Source organism: Hyperolius riggenbachi, chromosome 7 (assembly GCF_040937935.1).
Source record: "Hyperolius riggenbachi isolate aHypRig1 chromosome 7, aHypRig1.pri, whole genome shotgun sequence".
Taxonomy (NCBI): Eukaryota; Metazoa; Chordata; class Amphibia; order Anura; family Hyperoliidae; genus Hyperolius; species Hyperolius riggenbachi.
In genome coordinates this window covers 172,954,542-172,982,011 of record NC_090652.1, presented here as the reverse complement: position 1 = coordinate 172,982,011, position 27,470 = coordinate 172,954,542, and the positions used below count along the sequence as shown (strand labels likewise).

At 40.3% G+C, this 27,470-nt stretch overlaps 1 protein-coding gene across 4 annotated transcripts in view; it reads right to left on the bottom strand.

Annotated features, from left to right (window-relative positions):
• Nucleotides 1-361: 361 nt before the first annotated feature.
• The window catches only part of MRPL28 (mitochondrial ribosomal protein L28), a 62,376-nt gene continuing 35,267 nt past the window's right edge, over nt 362-27,470 (bottom strand). For all 4 annotated transcript variants that reach the window (XM_068246902.1, XM_068246903.1, XM_068246905.1 and 1 more), the window contains exons 4-6: nt 26,962-27,096; nt 2,585-2,671; nt 362-776 (exon numbers count right to left, since the gene is read on the bottom strand). In XM_068246902.1, coding sequence (XP_068103003.1) covers nt 663-776; nt 2,585-2,671; nt 26,962-27,096 — 336 coding nt within the window. In that variant the 3' untranslated portion in view covers nt 362-662. The remainder of the gene's footprint in view (nt 777-2,584; nt 2,672-26,961; nt 27,097-27,470) is intronic.

Sequence of the window (27,470 nt, the reverse complement as noted above, 5' to 3'; positions counted from 1 at the left end):
GGCCAACACCGTATAATACTCTTCTGCTACTACTGTATTGCCTAAAGAGTAAACAAATGTATGCCTTAAAGAAGGCAAAAAGCAGAAAGTCAAATTTAAAACCAAATGAGCTAAATGTAAATGTAATATGTCTGCAAATTGACAAATTCCAAGTATTTGGGATTTTGATTTTTTATTACTTTACTGGGAAGCAACTGGACAAAGTGGGTAGGCGCACTGTAGGCTCACATTATGGAAATTAAACTCAAATGCTATGCAGTTCTTCAGACCATATAACTAATTTTTACCCAATTCCTGGCTGGGTTAGAGAATGACATCCATAGCAGTAACACACAAAAATTGAATGACAACAGAAAAAAAGTAGTAATCAAAATGTCTTTATTCTTATTTCATATAACTAGCATAACAATATATCGTTTGAGATATATATATATATATATATATATATATATATATATATATATATATATATATATATATATCGTTTGAGATATATATATATATATATATATATATATATATATATATATATATATATATATATGGCACGATAAATTGTAAAATTAAGTTTCCGCTGTTTGGCCAGGTCTATGAGTAGGTACTGAAAGAAGGAAGTTCTCTTTAACTGAAATTCATAAAGATCGTAGAAGCTACTGGAGAAATCAGGAAATGGATTGTTGAGTTGTGTTCTGTATGACTGCAGGTTCTTCTAAATTTGCAGCTGCTATGCTATTACAAAGTTCATGTACAGCCAATTTAAATATGGGTGTTGGGTCCTGAAAATAAACATATCAGGTTAAAGAGTATAGTACTAGACAGCTAGAATGTTTAAAAAAGGTCAAAGAGTATGTCTGGTTTGACATTTTTCTTACATTTCTTACCTCCCACCTCCACAACTATCGTGTGTGTGTGTGTGTGTGTGTGTGTGTGTGTGTGTGTGTGTGTGTGTGTGTGTGTGTGTGTGTGTGTGTGTGTGTGTGTGTGTGTGTGTGTGTGTGTGTGTGTGTGTGTGTGTGTGTGTGTGTGTGTGTGTGTGTGTGTGTGTGTGTGTGTGTGTGTGTGTGTGTGTGTGTGTGTGTGTGTGTGTGTGTGTGTGTGTGTTTCTCAGATAGTATGGCCGACAGCTCCTCTTTACAGAGTAGTCGAGGTGACAAGATGAGATAAACCTGTGCATGTGTAGTGCCAAACTAGTTAAAGGGAACCTTAACTGAGAGGGATATGGATGTTTCCTTTTAAACAATACCAGTTGCCTGGCAGTCCTGCTGATCTCTTTTCTGCAGTAGTATCTGGATCTCATACCTGAAACAAGCATGCAGCTAATCCAGTCTGACTTCAGTCAGAGCATCTGATCTGCATGCTTGTTCAGGGGCTGTGGCTGAAAGTATTAGAGACACAGGATCAGCAGGAGAGTCAGGCAAATGGTATTATTTTAAAAGGAAAAATCCACATCCTTCTCAGTTTAGGTTCCCTTTAATAACTAGGTTGAGTTTATTTTTATTTTTTTTCTGTTTAACTGTTGTAATACACAGGAAGAAAATGGGCAAATAAAACGTAATGGCTGAAGGGATTTTTTTTTTAATTCTTATTCTCTTTAAAATGCATACAGAAAATAATTTTTAGAAAAAAGTACCACCAAAAGAAAGCCTAATTTGTGGCAAAAAAAAAAAAACACACAAAAAAAAACAACCAAACAAACAATATATAGATCATTTCAATGTGATAAGTAGCGATAAAGTTATTGGCAAATAAATGGGAGAAGCGTGATGTGAAAATTGCTCTGATTTTTAAAGAACAACTGCAACAAGAGGGAAATGGAGGCTGCCAAATTTCCTTGAGTCTCTGCTCACATCTAAAATTGAAATTGCAAAGTTTTGTGATTTTGCGCGTTTTTTTTATTGCCTCCCAGCGCTTGCCTGCTAGCTGAGGTTTTTTAAAGCACTTTTGCAGATCGATTTTTTATTTCACTCCCTAACGCAAGACAGGATGTAAACTCTTTTACCCGGAAAATAATAAATACAATGTATTTATTCTTAAAATCGCGAACACAATCGCCGCTCAAGGAGATTTTGTGAGCCTTTAGCGCTCCTCCTATACCTTCCATTGTAGCAAAATCTCCCCAAAAATGGTACAGACACCTATTTGCAAACCAGGCGAAATGCGCTGATATGAACCTTCTCATAGAGATTCATTGCACAAGCGTTTTTTGTGGGCGATTTTGAAAATCGCCTGCGCTTGAAAAAAGTCAGAAAACCCCCTAGATGTGAATGAGCCCTTAAACTCTACCAGTACCCTGGCTATCCTGCTGATCCTCTGCCACTAATATCTTTAGCCACAGACCCTGAACAAGCATACGTAGATCAGGTGTTTCTGACATTATTGTCAGATCTAACAAGATTAGCAGGCATGCTTGTTTCTGGTGTTATTCCAATATTAATGCAGCCAAATTGATCAGCATGGCTGCCAGTCAACTAGTATTGTTCAAATGGAAAAAAAAATGGCAGCTTCCATATAATTCTTGTTTCAGTTGTCCATTAACAGAAAAAAAAGAAAGAAAAGAAACCAGAAAAAGTTTGAATGGACTTACCTTCTTTTCTAAGAGTCTTTGTTTTTCTACAGCTTCTTCTAAAGTTAAACCCACCCATTCTGCTTCCTCAAGTGGAATTTCATATGCCTGATGAATTAATGTTAAATAAATAATATGAAAAAGTATGTAAAAGTAATATAAAAAATTATACTTAACATTTGGGTGCTCAGAAATCTAGAAGCTGAGAACAATGGTCATGTGCTTGGTAAGGACTAAGCACAGTGAAATAACATGAACAGCTTCACGGGGTCAAGGTGTTTTGTCAAACCAATGGCAGATCTGGAATGGATTTACTAGTATTTGAGAAGCACAAATCATCAGTGAATATACAATGCTGGTTGAAAATATGAAGACCCTTTAAAATGTTCTATATTTTTCTAAATGTGACCTGAAACATCTACTTCTAAGTCTAACATCTAACTCTTCAATTTATTTATTAATGACCTAGTAGATGCAGTAGAAAGCAATGTTGCTATTTTTTCAGATGATACAAAATTGTGCAGAATCATCAACTCTCAGGAAGATAGTGACATATTGCAACAGGATCTGGATAGGATGGCTATATGGGCACAAAAATGGCAGATGAAATTCAATGTTGAAAAATGTAAAGTCATGCATTTTGGTCGTACCAACGGTCTAGCACCATACAAAATAAACAGGATACAGACGGGGACATCAAACTTGTGGAAGGACTTAAGAGTACTCATCGACAAGTTAAATACTGTATTTTTTGGACTATAAGACTCACTTTTTCTCCCCTGAAAATGGGTAATAAAAGTCACTGCGTCTTATAGCCCAAATGCAGGGAGTTCCTGACTTGTGTATGCCTGCGAATATGTGCCTCCAACCCGCCACAATGTCAGGAACTCCCTGTACTGTGCCATGCAGAGGAGGACAAACAGAGGACACGGGGACATCAAGGGGCATAGAGGACACATGGAGGACACAAAGGGGCAAGGAGGACACAAGAGGGCATGAGGTACAAAGTGGACATAATCCACAAGATGCCCCTTCACCATAGATGCACCAGGTTTAGTATATATATATATATATATATATATATATATATATATATATATATATATATTCCCACTGGTATTTGTCCTCTAAACCTAGGTGCGTCTTGTGGTCAGGAGCGTCTTATAGTCCGAAAAATACGGTAATCGTATTCAATGCCAAGCCGCTGCAGCTACAGCTAATAACATTTTGGGATGCATTAAGAGAGAAATAAAAGCTTTAGATGCTAGCATAATATTGCCCCTGTTTAACTCTCTAGTAAGGCCACATCTGGAATATGGAATTCAGTTCTGGGCACCACATTACAGGAAAGATATTGCAGTTTTAGAGCAGGTGCAGAGATGAGCAACAAAATTGATACGAGGGATGGAAGGTCTCACTTACCAAGAAAGGTTAGATAAACTGGGTTTATTTAGTCTAGAGAAAAGACGCCTTAGAGGGGTTCTAATCAACATGTATAAATACATAAGAGGGCAATATAAAAGCTTGGCGGATGAGCTTTTTGTCCCTAGGCCTTCACAAAGGACATGATTTGCACATGGAGGAAAAACGTTTTAGCCATTTATTTAGGAAAGGGTTCTTTACAGTAAGAGTGATTAAGATGTGGAATGCATTACCACAGGAAGTAGTTATGGCAAATTCTATATCTGCATTTAAAGGGGGCTTAGATGCTTTCCTTGTAAGACATCCATGGCTATAATTACTAGGTAATGCCCAGTGGTGTTGATCCAGGGATTTTATTTGTTTGCCATCTGGAGTCGGGAAGGAAGTTTTTCCCTTTTGGGGCTAATTGGACCATGCCTTGTAAGGGTTTTTCACCTCCCTCTGGATCAACAGGAATATGTGAGGGAGCAGCCTGGTGTTGTACTTTGTTTTCTGGTTGACCTCGATGGACGTATGTCTTTTTTCAACCCAAATAACTATGTAACTATGTAATCGACAAGTTGTGAAAATATTACCTAGCAAAAAAGTCAGGAGAAAAAGTTAATTGCATATGGACCCTAGTATTGTGTGTTTCTTCCAAACAACTCAACTATTGGTTTAATCTCTCCACAGAATATTTCGTCAGTACTGCTGTGTAACATCCAGGTGTGATTTTTCAAACTTTAAACGTGCAGCAATGTTTGTTTTTTTTGGACAGCAGCGGATTACTCTGTGGTATACTCCCTTGAACTCCATTCTTGTTTACTGTGTTACATATTGTAGATTCCCTAAATATGGATGTTAGCATATGCCAGAGACTTTTGTAAGTCTTTAGCTGACTTTTGTAAGTCTAGGATTCTTCTTCACCTCATTGAGCATTCTGTGCTGTGCTCTTGCAGTCATCTTTACAAGATGGCCACTTCTATGGAGAGTAGCAGCAGTGCTGAACTTTCTCCATTTATAGACAATTTGTCTTACTGTGGACTGATGAACTGCAAGGCTTTTGGAGATACTTTTATAACCCTATCCATTATGCATGTCAACAATTCTTAATCGTACGTATTCTGAGAGCTATTTTATGCGAGGCATCATTCACATCAGGCAATGCCTCTTGGGAAATGCAAACCCAAAACTGGTGTGTTTTTTATAGGACAGAGCAGTTGTAACCAACACCCCCAATCTAATTTCATTGATTGGACTCCAGCTGGCTGACACCTCACTCCAAATAGCTCTTGGAGATGTCATTAGTCTAGGGGTTCACATACTGCACTGTGAATGTTTACATGGTCTGTTCAAGAAAAACATAGAAACATTTAAATTATTCATGTGGTATTAGTTTAAGCTGACTGTGATTGCCTATTGTTTTGACTTATTTGAAGATCAGATCACATTTTATGTCCAATTTTTGCAGAAATCCATATAATACCAAAGGGTTCACATACTTTTTCTTGCTACTTTATGTTGAGTGTGGTATAGTACTGTATTAGCTAGTCCTATTTTTAAAACAACCAGAAAGCACACTTATCCAGCATCAGCCAATCCCCGTTGGTGCCAGATACCAGAGACCCTACTGTATATGCACTGAAAAAGAAAAGATTAAACGGCATTATTCTTATTATAACATGTACATCAAAAAAGGGTGCCTGAAAATAGTCCCGATACTAGAATACTGGTAAATTTACAGATACAGTGGAACCTCAGATTACAAGTAACAAGGAGTAGGAATGTTTCGCTGTACGAGCAAAACTTTTCAATAATTTTTGTCCCAGTTTGTGAGCAGCGCTCTGCCATACGAGCGAAATCCATGCTCACGTTGTGTCATCCCTCCCTGCGGTAGGTGCGGCTTTTAATAATGAGCGCGGAGAGTCTAGCATTTAACAGCAAGCGAGAGCTGATGTGAGAGCCCACACGGATTACACATTGATCACAGAGGGATGTAAACTCTCATTTGTCTCCCTCTGTGATACTGTGCCATGTTCTCCTGTCTGTGTAGTGCAATGTGGTTTGTCGCGATAATACTGTACTGCATTGCATTGGTTAAAGGGAGGTTGTCCTGTCAGCTTATTCTCATTCCTCCATTTTGTCCTGTAGCGACGGTGTACAGTACTAGCTGCAGAGCTGATCTGTGCTGCAACAATAGCCCCCCTCAAAGAAAAAAAAAAAAAGGTTGAAAAGGAAAGCAGTAAGAAGGAGATTATAACTGTTTTAATTAAGAAGGAAATCATCGAGAAGCACGAACGGGGTAGACGAGTGGTCGACCTTACAAAATCTTATGGCAAGTCTACCTCAACGATTTGCACAATATTAAAAAAGAAAGATGAAATAGGGAGACTAGATGCCGCAAAAGGAGTCACAAGGGTATCATCAAAGCAACGGCCACAAATTTTGGAAGATGTAGAATTGTTGCTTTTTGTATGGATTAATGAAAAACAACTTGCAGGTGATACGGTCACCGAGACCTTAATCTGTGAGAAAGCAAAGGCCTTGTACACTGACCTCATAAGTAAACTGCAGGTTACATCAACAGAAAATGAAGAAGGCTTCAAGGCAAGCAGGGGATGGTTTGATAATTTTAAGAAGAGAAGTGGCATCCATAGTGTTATTAGGCATGGAGAGGCTGCAAGTTCTGATGTACAGGCAGCTGACATATTTACTGAGTTCCAGGAGTTAATGGTTTCTGAGGGTTACCTGCCGCTGCAAGTTTTTAACTGTGATGAGACAGGGCTTTTTTGGAAAAAGATGCCAAAGAGAACCTACATTACAGCAGAAGAGAAAGCGTTGTCAGGTCACAAGCCCATAAAAGACTGTCTCGCCCTTTTGTTTTGTGTGAATACAACAGGGGATTTGAAGGTCAAGCCCCTACTTGTGTACCATTCTGAAAATCCATGAGCTTTCAAGAAATGCAAGGTGCAGAAGAGCCAGTTAAATGTTATGTGGAGGTCCAATAGCAGGGCTTGGGTCACTCGTATTTTGTTTGTTGAGTGGATCAATGAGGTCTTCGGTCCTGAAGTGAAAAAATACCTTTTAAATAATAATCTGCAACTCAAAGTGTTTACTGCTCATGAATAATGCCCCTGCTCATGCCCCAGGCCTTGATGACGACTTATTGGAGGAATTCAAGTTAATAAAGGTCAAGTACCTTCCTCCCAACATAACTCCACTACTCCAACCCATGGACCAGCAGGTCATTTCAAACTTTAAAAAGCTTTACACCAAAGCTCTTTTTGAGCGATGCTTTGAGGTAACAGATGGAACAAATCTTACTCTCCGAGAGTTTTTGAAGAACTATTACCACATTGTTAATAGCCTCCAGATGATTGGTAAAGCCTGGGATGGGGTCACCAAGAAAACCCGAAGCCATGCTTGGAAAAAACTAAGGCCTGATTGTGTTGTTGGACATGAGGGGTTAGCTAATGAACAGGAGCCTCCTGTTGTTGATGAAACTGTGTCCTTGGGGAAGACCATGGGACTGGAGGTTAATGAAGAAGACATCCAACAGTGGATGGAGCATGGCCACGAGCTGACCACTCAGGAACTGATGGCCCTGCATGTGGCACAACAGAAAGAGGTTATGGAGGAGATCTCATCTGTGGATGTGGAGAAAAATACAGAAGACACCCTCACTTCAAATGAGATTAGGGAAATTTGTAAAATATGGGGAAATGTGCAAAATTTTATGAAGAAACACCACCCGAAAAAGGCTCTAGCAGTGAGAGCAATGAATCTGTTCAACAACAATGTAGTGTCACATTTCCGCCAAATCCTCAAAAGAAGGCAAAAACAACTGCCATTGGATAGGTTCCTTGTTAGAGGTGCATAAAAAGAAAAATATTCTAATGAGCCAACAGACTGCACTGATTCTCATCCCTCATCCTCTACTCTGTATCTTCTCCCTCACACCATCCAAGAGTATCCCTAAAAAGGGCAAGTTAAATTGTGTCACTGTTTAGTGCAGGTTCTTTTGCTTTACTGTTGACAGTACTGTTCTGTTGTCTTAAGCATTAATACATTATGTTGTCTTAAGCATTTTTCTATAAATGTTTTTGGAGGCTGGACCCAATTGTCCGAGTTTTCCATTATTTCCTATGGGTAAATCTGTGTTGATAAGAGTGCTTTGGTTTACAAGCATGCTTCCAGAACGAATTATGCTCATAAACCAAGGTATCACTGTATTTAACATTAAAGTGTAAAAATGATAGTAAAATATAAATACCGATATTTTACTACAGCTAAATCTGAACTCTCCCTCTACCGATGCCTAACCTTAACCAACCTCCCCACATCTAACCTTAACCCTTTCTACCCCAAACATAACTTTAACCGTCCTCACCACCATAACCCCCCCCCCACGTCTAAAACTTAACAGTCCCATCAAAATCTGCTCCACGCCTAACCTTAACTGCCCCAACCGATGTATGTATGCAAAAAAATTCATTTTCGGGTATCGCTAGAGGGATCTATAAGGAATTATTGGCCCAGACGGAGGGAGCCTAAATTACTGTCTGTGCACCACTACAGCAGTCATTCACAAATTTCCTGTGCCTATTTTGGCTGTCTCACTCCAAAAGCCTAACCCCTTCCCCCCGGTAGTTCAGTGTGGTGAAACACTATATTTTGTAACATAGGTGAGAATTGTGGAAGCTGCTCGTTGTGGTGCAAAAAGTTGAAATGTAAAGGATTTTCTTCTGAGAAAGCATAGGGAACAGTTTTAGAAACACCTAATACCGTTTCGAAACAAAATGTTGTTTAATAATTTATTGTTTTTGTGGGTTATTGCAATCAATAAATTTGGTATAGAAATGAAGAACAACAAGCAATAGATAACGTGGCACCTCTTTACAAACAATATAGTTTTATATGTACACGGCGCCTTTTATACACCTGGCGCCAATAGATAAACAATTTGCAAAATTGATGCGAAAGAGGCACCCTTTTTCTGGTTAAGTTTGTCATCATTCAAGGTTTTCAAGTTAACCAAATAAAACCTACAAAGCAAACATTAGTAACTATGTAACATGAGTATTGGTAGAACAATCAACCATGTAAGTTTCCATCAACATAGCATAGAGAGAAGCAATTGGTATAACCAACCCTGAAGGTCCGAGAGAAATACAAATAGGCAGACTGCATAGAAGTTAAGGTTTGATAACCTGCTGCTGATACGGCATGGGTAGATAAAAATCAGTATAATAAATGGAGTACAGAGTCTGCCAATTGCATAGAAACAGGGAAAGGGTAGAAGCAGGGGGAGGGAGAAGATAGGAAGGGAAAAGGTAAGGGGCTGGGAGAAGGAAGGAGGAAGAGGGCAAGGGAAGAGGTGGTGTAGTCAGGTGAATGCAAAAGAAATACTGAAACAGTACATAACAGGCCCTCTTATGTGAGAAGCATAACAAGAAATAAAAAATTATAACATCATATCATAACTGATAAAAAGAAAGGTTGACTGTATAGGACTCCTAAAGGATGAGGGTGGGAACTCAATGGTGGATGACCAAGGTAAGGCAGAGTTATTAAATGCTTTCTTTGCTTCTGTCTTTACAAAGGAAACAGCACTGTTGCAAATTACAGAGGCGGAAGAGTCTCAATCTTCTAACTGTAATATTAAATACTTAACGCAGGAAGAAGTAAAGGCAAGACTAAATAAATTAAAAATAGACAAGGCACCTGGCCCGGATGGCATGCATCCTCGGGTCCTAAGGGAATTAAGTTCAGTTATAGATAAACCCCTTTATCTTATCTTTTGTGACTCTCTTGCAACTGGCAGAGTCCCAGTGGATTGGCGTACAGCCCACGTTTTCCCATTATTTAAGAAGGGCAAAAAATCAGATCCAGGAAATTATAGACCTGTAAGCTTAACATCAGTTGTATGCAAACTATTTGAGGGGTTACTAAGAGATACTATACATGACTTCATAGTAGAAAATAATCTTATTTCTCAGCATCAACATGGGTTTACTAAAGACAGGTCCTGTTTGACTAACATGCTCAGCTTTTATGAGGTAGTGAATGCTAATATGGATATTGGGAATGCTGTAGATGTGATATACTTAGACTTTGCTAAGGCATTCGACACTGTTCCCCACAAAAGTCTGGTGCAAAAGATGAGGATGCAAGGACTGGGGAAGAGTCTGTGTGCTTGGATAGGGAACTGGCTAATGGACAGAAAACAAAGAGTTGTGGTCAATGGATCATACTCAAAATGGGAGACTGTTAGCAGTGGGGTCCCACAGGGGTCTGTACTGGGTCCAGTGCTCTTCAATTTATTTATTAATGACCTAGTGGATACAGTAGTGAGCAATGTTGCTATTTTTGCAGATGATACAAAATTGTGCAGAATCATCAACTCTAAGGAAGATAGTGTTATATTGCAACAGGATCTGGATAGGATGGCTATATGGGCACATACATGGCAGATGAAATTCAATGTTGACAAATGTAAAGTCATGCATTTTGGTCGTACCAATGGTCTAACACCATACAAAATAAATGGGATACAGTTGGGGACATCAAACTTGGAGAAGGACTTAGGAGTACTCATCGACAACAAGTTAAATAATCGTACTCAATGCCAAGCCGCTGCAGCTAAAGCTAACAAAATTTTGGGATGCATTAAAAGGGAAATAAAAACTCGAGATGCTAGCATAATATTGCCCCTGTTTAACTCTCTAGTAAGGCCACATCTGGAATATGGAATTCAGTTCTGGGCACCACATTACAAAAAAGATATTGCAGTTTTAGAGCAGGTGCAGAGACGAGCAACAAAATTGATACGTGGGATGGAAGGTCTCACTTACCAAGAAAGGTTAGATAAACTGGGTTTATTTAGTCTAGAGAAAAGACGCCTTAGAGGAGATCTAATTAACATGTATAAATACATCAGAGGGCAATATAATAGCTTGGCGGATGAGCTTTTTGTCCCTAGGCCTTCTCAAAGGACTAGAGGACATGATCTGCGCATGGAGGAAAAACGTTTTAGCCATTTATTTAGGAAAGGGTTCTTTACAGTAAGAGTGATTAAGATGTGGAATGCATTGCCACAGGAAGTCGTTATGGCAAACTCTATACCTGCATTTAAAGGGGGCTTAGATGCTTTCCTTGCGTTGAATGACATCCATGGCTACAATTACTAGGTAATGCCAATGATGTTAATCCAGGGATTTTATGATCAACAGGGATATGTGAGGGAGCAGGCTGGAGTTGTACTTTGTACTGGTTGAACTCGATGGACGTATGTCTTTTTTCAACCAAAGTAACTATGTAACTATGTAACTATGTAACTGATTATATTATTCCTCTAGGATGTACAGGAAACCTGGCTTGATCCTGAGTTAACATTAAAGGACAACTGTAGGGAGGCTGCCATGTTTTTTTTCCTTTTGTGCAATACCAGTTGCCTGGCTGTCCTGCTGATCCTCTGTCTCTAATACTTTTAGTCATAGACCCTGAACAAGCATGCAGCAGATCAGGTGTTTCTGACAGTAATGTCGGAACTGACAAGATTAGCTGCATGCTTGTTTCTGGGATTATTCAGACACTACTGCAGCCACATAGATCAGCAGGGCTGCCAGGCAACTGGTGTTGCACAAAAGAAAAGGAAAACATGGCAGCCCCCTTACAGTTGTTTTTTAAAGTCAGGAGATCTTGGGAATCATGATAGTCAATCCAACACGATAGTCAAGGGAATCATTATCTGATCCTATGAGTTCATCCATTCTCATGAGCTCATTCATCGCCTCAGCCCAACCATGCAAAGGAGGAGTATAATCCTGGGTACACATGATGCGTTTTTTCGGTCGATTTTCCATCCGATCGATTTCCAATTCGATTTTCTGATCGATTTCCAATTCGATTCTGTTATCTTTTCTTATCTATTTCTATTCACTTCTGTCACGGAAATAAATGCCATGTATGATTTTTGTGTGTCTAAGGAATACCGTGCCCCGGTCAGTTATGGGAGTTATATCATTTGATTCGTGGTGTCTTGATGGACATTTTGATGCTAGTCTTGGGGGGCCAGGGATAAGCCACGACAAAGTATTAAACCTCTCAGGAACTAAACATAATATGGTAGTCAAGTGTGATGTCATAGGAATTGTCATATTCGGAAGAATATGAATCTTTCATCCGCACGAATATCGCATTTCCTGTTTTTGAATTACAGCGTTTTACAGGCAAATCTAAAATCTCTCTCCAAGGGAATGAACTGTGATTGGTTTGTAAACCGGAGGGGGCTGGCTTTATCCCACCCCAAAACTAGCTTCCATAAAACCAGGATGCATACAGGCAGGGGCAATCCTCCCTTGTGCAACATAACCTGATCAAGCCAGCCACGGGACCATGTGGCTGGTGGCTATTTTCCTAAACTGAAACAAAGGACTTTTCCATGTGCTAATACTTTCCAATGGACATTTTCACCTGAACCTAAGTATACACATTTTCTTCCCTCTTTATTTTTATACTGCGCTACTATTGTCTCTATAATTGTTGATTTTAATAATTTTCTGCATATATTATTTATATTGCATTTATAATAAACAACTTCTAAAAAGTAATTTATTTCTCAGCTAAACCTACTATTCAGCCACACAGAAAGAATCCTAGCTTCCTGAAGATAAATAGGGTGTGTTTTAACCGATTTATCCGCAGGTCTTAGAGTCAGCCAGAGCAGGCTTCTCTGTCAACAGAGATGGTGGCAGCCTAGTATTTTGTGTTTTATAGATCGCACGCCTCCTTTTAGTCTTTCTGCAGCCGAGTTCCAGGGGTTTCTGTGCACCGATTGCGACCACGAGATTGCATGGTCTGTGTGCTGAAGCCAATTGGAAGGCATTGTGCGAACCGCCCAACAGGGGGCGTGTGCCAACTTCTATGAGAAATCGATCAGAAAAACGATCAAAAATAAGATCGGACATGTTGGAAATTATCTATCGAACCATCTAACACAAAATTGTATGGAGTATACCTAGCATAAGGGGAATTCCAGCACCTGGCCACTACTGTACGAGCTGCCATAAGAATGTCGCAATGAGAAAAAAGGTGCCTGACAATACAAATGTATCAATATAAATGTATCAATATAAATTTTGCACAGCCCACATTTATTATTAGCAACCCTAACTGCAATTGCCTTAGAGAGGAGTAGTTATATTGGAATGATCTATCATCAATGTATGGAATGTATAATCATTTTAGAGGTGAGCATTTACTTTGGACATTTTACACATGCTTTGAAATATAAACTTTGAAAATGAATTGTTGATAGTGAAATTTATTTTCAATCTGTTTGAATCAATATGCTTTACAGTCTACAGTATTCCAAATATATGTTTTATGTGAGCGGTTAGGGTTGCTAATAATAAATGTGAGCTGTTCAAAATTTACATCAATACATTGCATTGTCAGGTACTTTTTTCCTATTGACCTAAAGAAGTAGGTTAGCCTTGGGAAATGCATTGTCCTTTTATGTTGTTTATTTAACTGATAACCATTCACACGACTGGTGTGTATCTGCTAGAGGCAAGTTAACAATACCTCTTTCTTTTGAACTTTTTAAATTTTATACATTTTTGAGCATCTCCACACAGTATTTTTACATGGGCAAATTATTTTTTTTTACTGTTTTCTTCATCATGACCTTGGCAAGGAACACTTTTATGGTGTAATACCCTTTTATCACGTAACAATATGCACGGATAAAAACTACCTACAAGATATAAACAAATTGCATATCTCAACATTTAGGGTCTATTTCCACTAGGATATTACGTTTCACATGTTTTCCCCATATTCAAATGTTCATGTTTTAATGCAAATGTTTGTATGCATCTAGCAATCATTACATGAGAAACTGAAGCATGGTGCAGACATCTGCAGCATGCTATCCATATTTTTTCTGCATCATACCGTATGTGAAAAGTCACATTTAATGGAAATAATTTCATTGACATTCATGGTTACATTTGAGAATTCACGCTTAGTGGAAACGGGCTCTTAAGTGCCCTCTTTTTTTTTTCCCTGCAGTGTCCACACAAAAATCCCATCCATGGGATATACAGTAGCTGCACAGAAGGATACCCCTTATCACATTATAACAATTGCTGGAGACACAATCCGAGGTAACCATACGTGGTTTACTCCATTGGAACTCATCATTTTACCTCTTGGGCTCAGACTGCTGTATTTTTGGTTTACGTCATCACACTTTAGAACTTACTTGAAAATCAGATAATATTTTAAGTCACACTGACATTTAAATAAAAGATTCACAAGTTTTTAAGCACCACATCAAATTAGCAGCTGTGCAACTTTAGCAATGGGCACATACACAGAATTTATTTTTAAATCCAGACTGTCCTAGTTTCATTAAAGAGATTATCTTGTTGTAGGTTCATGCATGCAAACTCTATATGAACTAGGCAAGGGTTGCACATTTTTGACACATGGACATTCAATTCTGTTTTTCTCCAAACTTTTCTCCTTGGAGATAATTTTTGATCTTCTATTTATATTAAGTTTTCAGTACTCTGCAATTGAAAAAGTACTAAAATGTAGGTGAAGGGGGGGCGTGACCGGAAGCTGGCAAGGATGGCTGCCTAGAAAGAGAGCTCCGGAGAGACAGGCGCCTTTCGGTGGAATTTAGCAGCTAATACTGATCATTGGGAGGGATCATTGGTAAGGGAGAGGGAAAAGCAGGGGAAGCAAGCTGGAGGGCAGAAAGAGACCTCTCCGCGACAGACACAGAGAGGCATCCCCGAAATCTTCAAGCCGCAGAAAACCGCCACTGGAGCAAATACAAGAAGCAAGATGGCGCCGGAGCCTGAAAGCACTCCCAGACATGCAATGGTGGCTAGTGAATTGGCCCGGGGAGATACCGGAGGATCTCAACCACTAGTTAAGGTAATGACTCTTGGGGATCTGACAGCGATAGCGGGAGAGCTAAAATCTGCATTCCAAGCGGCTGTAGATTCGGTACGTGGTGACATTCAAACATTAACCACCAAGGTGGAGGCTATCTCCAGCACTACCAAGGCTCAAGCTGGGGATAGTAAACGGCTGAAGAAACAGTCTTACAAACAGGACTATCAGTTACAGCAAGCCTTCCGCATCATGGAAGATTTAGATAATCGCGGCAGAAGGAATAACCTTAGAATAAAAGGCCTTCCCGAATCAATCCAGCCAGTGCAACTAACAGAAGCTTTGCAATAACTTTTGAACAATCTACTCGAGAGGGAAGCAGACTGCCATAGAATTTGTTCATCTGAATAGAGCACTGAAGCAAAGAGGCAGTGAGACAGACCCTCCAAGAGATGTTATGTGTTGTCTGGCCTCCTTTCCCCTGAAGAAAGAAATTGTTAAGGCTGCAAGATCTCAAGAGATTTTCTTTAATGAAGCTGAAGTGACCATATTTCAGGACTTGTCGCCCATTACTCTCAGACAAAGATGGGCCCCTAAACCCCTGCAAGGGGATTATATACAAATGGCGGTTTCCCTTTGGCCTTAGTGCTTCGTTTCAAGATCGCTGGCACACTCTGCAAACACCAGAGGAGTTGAAGTCTTTCTGTGACGCACTTCACATCAAAGTTCCTGACCCGAAAGAATGGAAGCTCGAGTTTGGTATCTCATCGCCATGGCCAATACCTGGAGATTCTAGTCAGAACAGAGCTACAAGCAGGCAAAGAAGAGGTCGAGCAAACGTGGAAAAACCCTACAGAAAGGATAAACAGAGAAGCCCTCGTACATCGTATGACTTCTCAGCAAACACATCCCAGGAAGAAAGCTAAGTACTGTCGTTCTCATACTGTTGTACACTGGTAAAACTTTATGATCGGCCATATAATCTTTCCAGTTCATCCAATATTGTTATATGTGGGGTTCTTTTTCTTTTTTCATTTTTGCACCATGGAACTTTAAGGGCTAGTGCGCAGCTGAGGCCATTTTTACTGACACTTTCATGTACCTTGTGCATAGACAACAGTCTCAGTGCAGACTTGGACTCTCAGAGTGCCCGCTTTCTGGCTCATTTCTATCTGATGTCTTTAGATCTACTATAGACAGAGGGTAAAGAGGACAAATCTGTTAGCTATATAGAGCCCGGAGACTTTACAAAGAATACGCCATCCCAACTATTTACATAGTTATTTGGGTTGAAAAAAGACATACGTCCATCGAGTTCAACCAGAGAACAAAGTACAACACCAGCCTGCTCCCTCACATATCCCTGTTGATCCAGTGTAATTGTTACTTTAAGGGAAAGACAAGGAGCAATATATGATAATGCAATGCTTTAACCACACTTTTTCTACAAGTGGTCATCTCACACGGTCTCGTGTCGAACATGCTTTAAGAGCTCCTGCAGCTTTATTGTTGTTAAGGATGTTGTTTCTTTTTTTTCTTTCTTTTTTATGTTTCCCTTTATCTTTCTCTTTATAGAGTTATAAGGTTTAATACAGTTAAATGTTGGACTTAGGGGATATTACGTGACCAGCACTATGCCATAACTCATGCAACCTCTCAATCTGATCACTTTGAATGGGAGGAGGAGGGAACATGATATGGCCTTCTAGTAAAGACCCACCTTACACCACCTCTCTAAGTGCCTCCTCTTTTCCTGCACAACCCTCCACCTGGGAATCAGCACTTTAAACAAGGTTATGTAGTCATATTACACTAAACCATAGGGTCTAAATATTATTCTAATCCCCCTTTTCCCTTAATCTCCTGATTTAATGCATTTTCAACTAAATTGTATAATTAATAGGCAGTAAGCTACTTCATTAAGCTAAGCATGATGACGCTTGTCTCCCCATCATGCTATATTAATAGTCAAACCCGTACTTATATACCGGATCGTCCAATAAAAACCTATATATAGTACTTCTTGGTATATAGGTATCTCTCTTCACCCCCCCAACCCAAGACACGTCACAAGCTTGTGACGTTGACGCAATTTTACAGATTATTTGTAGAGGTGCTAGTTCTCCTCTACTCTGTACAAACACCAACTGGAAGTTGTGAACTACTCTCACACATACACCTGATTCACATCTCCATAGGACAAGTGACTAACTCCTGAGAGATTGTGTGAGTTTTGGGTGGCTCTGTCTCCACAAGCAGTTTTTCTTGGTGTTCCTGATACATTCCAAGAAAAATGGCTAAAAACACGATATCGATCATGTCCCTAAATGCACAGGGACTGAATTCCCCATACAAAAGGAAATGGATACTATCTGAGGCACATAGGCCTCTAACTTAAGAGATAAATTTCCCTTGGTGTACAATGCAACAGCCTCTGATGGAAAGGTCAAGGGTGTTTCAATAAAGATATCTAGAAAAGTTGCCTGGGTGTTACAGGATAGCAGAATTGATGAGGAAGGAAGATTCATTTTTATTAAAGGCCTTCTTAATAATACCCCAGTTACCATAGGAAACATCTACGCCTAAAATAAAGGTCAAGCCACATTCATGACTGCCATTGCTGACGCTCTGCTGACATTTGCGCAAGGAATGCTTGTGTTGGGAGGGGATTTTAATGTAGCATTGAATCCATCTCTAGATACATCAGATAGTAGATCTTCCACGAGATACAAAGTCCTGAACAGGATCAAACAAAATTTGGCGCTGTTGAGGCTTGTTGATACGTGGAGATCCAGTCATCCTTCCGAACAGGATTTTACTTTCTGGTCTGCCCTACACGAGAAATCGACCAGGATTGATTACATATTCCTCTCACAGCAGGATCTCTCAAAATTTGTAGACGCTCGGATTGATGTACGCACAAGATCAGACCATGCACCTGTAGTACTTACGATTGCGCTAGGCAATAAACGAGATAGAACCTTTATTTGGAGGTTCCCAACACAATTATTGACTGATCCTGAAGTGCTTTCAAAACTTAAGACTGAATTGGAAGTGTTCTTTGGCACCAATAATACACCAGATGTCAGCAGAGCGTCGGTATGCTTAGCACAAAAATGCACCATGAGGGGGGTTTCTGCTTGGTGAGCAGGCCAGGCTTAAGAAAGAAAACGGGAGAGAGATAGAGGCCCTTTTTGAGGAGCTTCGCAAGCTAGAACTATCGAAAGTCAATACATCGCAGGTCAATATAATCAAACTGATAGAGATGTAGAGAAGAGATGGACAGACGTTTTCAGACGGAATTTACTTTGAGAACAAGTATATTTTGCGAGGCTGGTAATAAAACCGGGGAAATACCTGGCCATAGCTCTCAGAGAAAAACAAATTGGAGGAGATATCAAAGCCACATGCAATAAAAAAAGGAATTTTATTACACAAAACGACTGATATAGCAAATAGATTAGTAGATTTTTATTCAGAATTGTACTCCATACAACCTGAGACTAACATACTAGGAGAAATACCTGACAGACTTCAGAAAATACGCTATTTCTTGACCACTTCAGGTATGCCCAAGATTGACCCTCATATACTTGAAGACCGGGGCGACTTTTCATGATGACGAGATAATAGCGGCTATAAAATCCCTAAAACCTAACAAAAGCCCCGGATTGACAGTTTTTCTGGAGCCTATTACAAGGCTTTTAAAACCGAATTAGTACCTCATTTGACTGCTCTTTTTAATGAAATCTCAGAAGACAAACCACTACCGACAGAAATGCAAGTAGCACACATTACGATCATACCCAAAAAGGGGAAAGACGACACGAATTGCTCCAATTACAGAGCAATGTCCTTACTTAATGTGGACACAAAACTGTTCAGCAATATCATTGAAAATCGCCTAATACAAATTATACCCTCCTTGATAGGGAAAGATCAGGTAGGTTTTGTCCCTGGAAGAGAAGCCAGGGACAATACTACAAAGGCTATTACCCTTATAGAGTTCATGACAAAGTCGAAGGCCTTCTCCTCTCTGTTGATGTGGAGAAGGCCTTCGACAGAGTAGCTTGGGACTTCATGGAGGAAGTATTGGATTACATTGAGGTCGGGGACCATTTGAAACAGAAAATCATGTCACTCTACTCTAACCCAAGGGCACAGATAAAAGTGAATGGGTGCCTCTCCAACTTTTTTTCCTCTTAATAACGGCACATGCCAAGGGTGCCCTCTATCACTCTTGATATTCATTCTAACGTTAGAGCCTTTCATTAGGCATATTAATATAGACTCCTCCATTCAAGGGGTATCAGTGGGTAACTTGTTTCAAAATAGTAGCATTTGCAGACGACGTCCTTCTTTTCTTGACAAACCCTGAATCCTCCTTAGAGGCAGCCCTACAGATTTTCAAAATATACGAATCGCTGTCAAATTTTAAAATGAACCTCACCAAATCCGAGATTCTGAATATTACAATCCCGGATGATAAGATTCTAAGACTTAAACAATCCTTACCTTTCAAGTGCAGTGAGGGAACAATCACCTACCTGGGTCTTAAACTTTCTAGGGATACTGGCTTGCTCTTTAGGCAGAACTTCCTAGATATTCAGTCCAAGATATTGTTAGATCTCAAAAAATGGGAAGGACTTACCATGTCCTGGTTTGGGCGGATAGCTGTAATAAAAATGAATGTACTTCCACGCCTTTTATACATGCTGCAGGCTATCCCAATCCAATTGCCTAAACAATTTTTAAGATAACTCTAACGAAGGGTGGGAATTTTCATTCGGAACAAATCTGCACCTAGAGTAAATAGACATATACTATATCTTCCTAAACAGAAAGCTGGAGTGGCATTGCCAAACTATGAAAGATACCATGCGGCATGCCTCCTTGCCAGGATTATTGATTGGTCATGCCATAAGGGAGTTAAATTGTGGGTGGATTTAGACAAACAAATTCTGGGACCAACTGTCAGATGTGTTCCATGGATTCCTAACCTTGTAGCCAAAAATATCATACGAGAGTTTACCCTTATTAACAGCATGGTAACAACCTTTCAGAAGGCCTGCAGCACGCTTAAACTCTCATCTGTAAAGAGTCCATTGACTAGTCTAGTTCACAATTCAGATTTTGGACCAGGAGTTACAGGTCCATTCCTTCAGACACAGGCAATTAACTCTGAATACAAAGTGTGTCAATTTGTGGTGAAGGGTAAGATTAGTGATACTCATCAAAATTTCAAGATTCCCTCATGGCCTTTACGTCAAATCTACTCATACATTAGCAACAGTTCTAACAAACAGCAATTCTGCAGGTCCCTGTCAGGTTTTGAAGAAATATGCCATGCTGGCAAGGAGGTGCCCTATACTGTGTCTTTAATGTACAAGGCTGTGGAAAACAAACCAAGAAACGCCCCTACCGTTCACTGATAAATGGGAAAAAGGAGAAGGGGACAGCGTGGGAGAGGTGGATTGGGAAAATATTTTTATACTTACCCACAAATGCTCAGTAAATTTCTCAGTCCAAGAAGCCAACTATAAGATCCTCACTAAATGGCACAAAACTCCAGTTGCATTAAACAAAATAATTCCAGATTATCCAACGAAATGCTGACGGTGTGACTCACTTCAGGTCACGTACGAGCATATATGGTAGGACTGCCTTAAAATTGTAAGATTTTGGAAACTGGTGCACAAGTGGGCAGGGAAAATCTCTTTTCAAGTACCTTTTAATAAATTGACCCTGGTCCTTCACCACAATGATATGTCTATCAAGACTTATAGAAATTCCCTCCTGATCCACCTTCTCAATGCGGCTAAAACTCTTGTCCCCAGGTGGTGGAAGTCTGATAAGATACCCTCCATGAAGGTATGGTTGGTGAAGGTCGAGTTCATTTACAATACGGAGGAGCTTAGAGCAGTCAAACTGGACAGGATTCATAAATTTACCATCACCTGGGCACAGTGGGCTGACTTTAAATCACGAATGAGTACACAACTCTACAAACGCTCTCTTAGACAGTCTTGGGTATTGATGGATAGTGGGGATGGTCTCAAAACTTATGGGCAATTTTAATTACTCTTGAGTACTCTTGGGTATCTCTGACAATTCTGAAAATGGGTGATACATATGCAACAAAACTTGACCGATGTGTAATTTTAAGGAGAAAAGGGATACACCTGCATCCCTAAAGGAGCTAAACTGTACACCATTCTAACTCAAAACTCCTAGCTATTTAGTCAACTTTTCTCAAGAGCATAGGTTTCAGTGTAACTTATACTTCAATATGTACATTCTCGAGTGTCCCTCGGAGAGCTGTTCTGTTGGTGTTATACTTATTTCACGCATGCTTTCATTTGGAAGCTTCCTTTATCTGTGTTACAAGTTATTGTCAAAAGTAATCTTATGGTAAAGATGCATAAAACCTTTATCAAGTGGTCATACAGAGCATCACATATGCAAGTAAAGCTTTATGACGAGTAATAGGTTTGTTACTGTGTGTGAAACCTTTTTATGAAGATTCTATAACTTTTATTTAGATTGTATCACTGCTATGCTTATTTTACTTAAATATTTTTTTCTTGGAAAAAAAGAAAAAAAAGTAGGTAAAAAAGTACTGTCAAAACCATTGTATTTTCTTGCTTAGTGGTGGCTTAAAGAAATTCTGTACTGAGAAAAACGGCCCCTGGGGAGAACTCACTTCGGGAGGGGGAAGACTCCGGATCCTATCGAGGCTTCCCCCGTCCTCCTGCGTCCCACGGGGCTCCCGCTGTGCCCCTCCCAACGTCGGCAATGTAAATATTTACCTTCCCGGCTCCAGCGCAGGCGCAGTGGCTGCGCTCCGAAGTAGGCGGAAATACCCGATCTCACTCGGGTCCATTCTATTGTGCAGGCGCAAGTCTCCGGCGCCTGCGCAGTACAACGGACCCGACTGAGATCGGGTTTTTCCGTCTACTTCAGAGCCGAAAGCCGAAACAACACCCCCGCTGGAGCCTGAAAAGGTAAATATTGAACAGGCTGACGGATTTGTCAGGCCGGCTTTGAAGGGCTGCAGCGAGACCCCCGTGGGACAGAGGAAGACGGGGGAAGCCTCATTAGGATCCTGAGGCTTCCCCCTCCAGAGGTGAGTACACCCCAGGGGGAAGTTTTCCTAGTTACAGTGTCTCTTTAAAGTGGACCTGAACTCTTGCACAGGACAGAAAAAAATCAGGTTTGCAGGATTTTTCTCAGCTGTAACAAAGAAATGTTTTTCTTTAAAGGACCTCTATAGATTAAAGCATTTTTGTAAAATGCTCTATGTTATGACAAACATTACCACAAGTATTAGGAGCAGTTTCTTTCCTCACACAGCTGTTCCTCTGTTCTGTAAAATAATCCCCACACATCCAGATAAACAAATGTGTCGAAGCTGCATGACAGACCAGGTTCCTGCACAATTGCTATCAACTCCTCAGTGTAAAGCCCCATACACACGCAACGGACGTCTTTTACAATGAGTGAAAATCAAACGTTTTGGGGAAATTGAACGACAGTCTTCATGTGTAGACACGCGGAAGACTGAGTAAGAAAAGAGGTAAGAAATGGCAAATGACAGATAACAAGAAGTTGAATCATTCCGGTTGTCGGATTGATTTTCAAAAAGACAGGGAAAAGTTGTTTGAAAAATGCAATGTGTACAGAAATCTAGTACGATTTTACTTTAAACTATGTCAAAAAAGATCTCTCCTTCGCATTAAGCGATATGCAAATCGTATTTCTCAACCAACAGTCGCTCGTTTTATTGTGCAGTGTGTATGTCTGTCGTGTGCACGTTAAGACGTATCCTGCCGCCATTTAAAAGGGACCCTGAGCAGTCCCCTAAATTCAAAAACTTCAATTACCTGGGGCTTTCTCCAGCCCATCATAGGTTGCGAGGTCCCCCAGCGTCATCCTGGCTCCTGTCAGTGTCCCTCCGGCGGCTCCCGTTACCGGCGACACCCATGCCGGGCTGGCACTTCCTGGTTTCTGACGCTCTTAGTCATCACGCCAGCCGCTATACGTCATCATGGCATGACAGTCCTGCACATGCGCGGTTTAGATTTAGAAAACCGCACATGCGCAGGACTTTCACGCCGGCCGCCGTGATGACGAGGAGCGTCAGAAACCTGGAAAAGCCGGCCCGACACCCGACCTGGGTGTCGCCGGTGACGGGAGCTGCTGGAGGGACACGGACAGGAGCCAGGATGACGCCTGGGGACCTCGCAGTCTAAGGTGGGCTGGAGAAAGCCCCAGGTAAGTGACAATTTTTATTTTAGCGGACTGCTCAGGGTTCCTTTAAAGTCGTTTAAATTCATCTTGCCGTTTTGACTGAGCGAGTTTGGTTGTGCGTGTGTATGAAGCTTAAAGTCTAGTAATCACCCAGCTGGAAGAATCTTATTCAAGTGGTGATAAGGGGTTATATTAGCAGAAATGTGTGTTTATTTTCTTCACTTATCTGACTGTTCAGAAAGGCATTAGCAGTGTATCTTAATAAAGGTTCCGACCCCTCCCAGCATGGAGCAGCCAGAGGTTGTTACATGTTGCAGCCAGAACCAGAAGTGTAACATTATGAACAGTCAGTCAGGAGTGGTGTATATTTTATTTAAAGAGGAACTCCAGTGAAAATAATGTAGTAAAAAAAGTGCTTCATTTTTTACCATAATTATGTATAAATAATTTAGTCAGTGTTTGCTCATTGTAAAATCTTTCCTCTCCCCGATTTACATTCTGACATTTATTACATGGTGACATTTTTACTGTGGGCAGGTTATGTAGCTGCTCCTAGCTGTTTTGGCTGTTAGAGACAGCTGTAAACAGCTAATTCCTGTCTGTGAACATTGTTACATTGTGGCAGTTTGCCCAGAGTACCGCGGTACTCAGAGCTTCTTGTGGGAGGGGTTTCAGCACAAAATCAGTCACACAGCGCCCCCTGATGGTCTGTTTGTGAAAAGCATTATACTTCTCATGTAAAAGGGGGTATCAGCTACTGATTGGGATAAAGTTCAATTCTAGGTTGGAGTTTCTCTTTAAGCATTTATATGGTGCTGACATATTACTCAGCGCTGTACAGAGTATATTGTCTTGTCACTAACTGTCCCTCAGAGGGGCTCACAATCTAGTCCCTACCATAGTCATATGTCTATGTATGTATCGTGTAGTGATGTATCATAGTCTAGGGCCAATTTTAGGGGGAAGACAATTAACTTATCTGTATGTTTTTGGGATGTGGGAGGAAACCGGAGTGCCCAGAGGAAGCCCACACAGACACGGGGAGAACATACAAACTCCTTGCAGTTGTTGACCTGGCAGGGATTCGATCCGGGGACCCAGCGCTGCAAGGTGTTAGCGCTAACCACTATGCCACCGTGTATAGATAGATAGATATCTCTCCCTGACTGCTAGTAATATTCCAGTACATCTAGGTACCTGTTATCTCATCTGATCAGATCAGATCATCTTTTCTTCTCAGACTCTCCTGCATGCTGTGAGGAGAACTCAGTGAAGTATTTGTGAGCTGTGTTAGGAGTGAAGGATGATTTTAAAGCGGAAAATAACCCAGCATTTCATCTTTCTATTTACAGCATATTATATGCAATCAGCATTTTTTTTTTTTTACTAGACCAGCATTCGAAGGGTTACACACAGAGCTTGAAAGCTCAGTGCAGTGAAATGTGGACGCATCCGAAGTTGTAGATTATGTTATCTTGTGTTTACTTAAATGTATCAAGTGAGGAATGTGACATTCTCAGACTGTGGAGAAGCAGCTCGACACAGACAGAGAGTCAAAGCAAGTCTGCCTTCAATACATAATGAATAAAACCAGTTATTAATAAAATGCAAAGTCAGCTCACAAAGCAAAAAAACTGTACTTTTGGGAACCTATAATTTCTAAATGAATAATAATACTTATGTCAGGGTTTTAAACTGCTTTATGGCAGACAGGGAGAACTGAGGTAATAAATACAGTGCCCCTGACACTAGTGGTAATGTGAACCCTAATACAGAGTATTTAAAAAAAACAACTTGTTTATCTATAGTTATTCTTTTACCGCTTCTCTCCCAAGGGATTTACCCTAATGTATCAAAGCAATTTCACCTGTCAGTGCTCATCCTTTTCATTCGCCAATAACTGTATTACTACTTATCACAACAAAATTATCTATAACTTGTTTTTATTTTTTTTTTCCACAAATTAGGCTTTTTGTGGGCAATACTTGTTTTCAGTAATTACTTAATTTTTTTATGCATTTTATAGGAATAAAACAAGAAAATCAAAAATACACTATTTTTCTAATTCCATCCTCTATAGTTTTAAAATAAGCAATGCAACACTAAAAAAAAAAACACACACTTTACTTGCCCGTTAATCCCAGCTATCACAACATTCAAATTATGTTCCTAGAACAATGCATGGAGATAATATATTATTTGGAAATATAGGTGTACTTTTTCTGTTTTTGGTTTTTTGTCCCCGGTCAAAAGCCCTTACTTACTAAAATAACAGTAATATACCCATATGATATACATATTGAAAAAAGCAGAGTCCATAAGGCATTTTTTTTAACCTGTTGGGGGCAGGGAGGCTTTTTCTTAATTTTTAATCAAGGTGCTAGAGACAGTCCTGATTTACTAGGAAGTGTTCACTTTTTTTTTTTTACTTTACTACTTCCTTTATAAGGAATGGACATGGCCCCTGATCAATGTCATGTCCCTTTATTCCAGGCACTGCAATTGGTTCGGGGAACACTATTTTCCCTTCACTAATCACGGATCTCCGAGACACTACGGGTATGAGCGGCAAGCAGACACATGCACATCAATGGCGGGGATGAGCAGCACAATAAAATGTCTTGGAACCCTTAAAGGGAACCTTAACTGCTGCGGAAAAATAAATTCACTTACCTGGGGGCTTTCCCAAGCCTCCTGCAGCCGTCCTGTGCCCGTGCCGGTCCTTCGGTGCCCTCCGGTCTCCCTCCGCCGCTGAGTTTCGATTTCGGACGACTGCCAGTCGTCCTGGGGCCTCTTCCGCATTCCTTGTCGTAAACTGCAGTAAAGCGCGTCCGCATGACGCCAAACGCGTCATCGCATGACGCCAAACGCGTCATGCGGACGCGCTTTACTGCAGTTTACGACCAGGAATGCGGAAGAGGCCCCAGGACGACTGGCAGTCGTCCGAAATCGAAACTTAGCGGCGGAGGGAGACCGGAGGGCACCGAAGGACCGGCGCGGGCACAGGACGGCTGCAGGAGGCTTGGGAAAGCCCCCAGGTAAGTGAATTTATTTTTCCGCAGCAGTTAAGGTTCCCTTTAAGAGGCTCCAGCACATCTTAATGTGGCGGATTGCCACTAAATGGTTAAAGGTTATTATGCTGTTGCTTATCTTTTAGAGCAGAAAGGAAGTTCTGAGTTCAGGTCCGCTTTAAAAGTAATTTTTATAGATATGGTGTCAAAATATCACCTAGGAGTAAACGGAGTGAATTGCATATGGGCCATGGTTTGTATAACAATGGCATTTGCTTGCTAGATCACTATCAGCTCAAAAGACTCGGGTGTGGATGGAAAATCCTAGCCGCTTAAAGTGAACGTTGCTGTAAGTTAGATTGTCACTGATTTAGAGGGATGCCTCCGGATCCCCTAGAATCTTCCTGGTCCTCTCTCTATGGTCTCGTTCCCCTCTGTCTACCTTCCCTACCCCTGTGAAATTATTGCGAGTCATATAAGTCTTCGTCCCCAAGTACATCCGAAGACTAATGGATCATACTGCACTTGGGGATGCGAATGCTTCTGAAGCTTGCCGAGGAGTTCCGAAGGCACACATTTTGAAAGGGTGACAGTGGTGGAACAAAATAAAGAGAGGAATGGGAAAATTCTATGGGATCCTGAACCTTCCCTTTAAATACTTACCTAACTTTTTTTTATTTACAGGTTGCCTCAGGTTTGTTTCAATGGATATCATTTTAAATTAATTATTGCACCACTTATTGTGATATATCCTCCCCCTCCCCAGAGACTTACAGAGAACTCCGCAGATTTCTTGGCATAAAAAAAATAAAACAATTCACAAACCTTATACTTTTGGTAAATTTGTTCTCTTTTCATTGGATCATTAGGGTGAAGATTTGGTTCTTTTGTTGCAAGACGTATTAGCATCGCACTTTTTAATTCCATTCCTAGCTTAGAGCACAAATCCCTTTGTGGAGTCTAAAAAGAGAAAAAAATAAATCCATACGTACATTGATGGATATATTTCTGAGCATATAAAATTAGATCATAGTACCATAAAACATTTCACATAATGGTCAACTGGCTATTTTTTTTTTTTTAAAAAGCGCCATATAAATGTTCTGTGCTTTGTCTATTTTATCAGACTTTTTATTTTTTTATTGGTCACAGCTGAAATTCGCAGCAATTTACATTCATCTCTGGTCTCGCCCTTTTTACCGATGTACCGCCTGTGCACATTTAACGGATTAGTTTAATACTCAAACTATTGAAAGTCAATCTATTCCAGTGAGTTTAGAGGTTACAATTATTAACTATACGTTAGCCCACATCAGTATGCATTTATTTTTTTA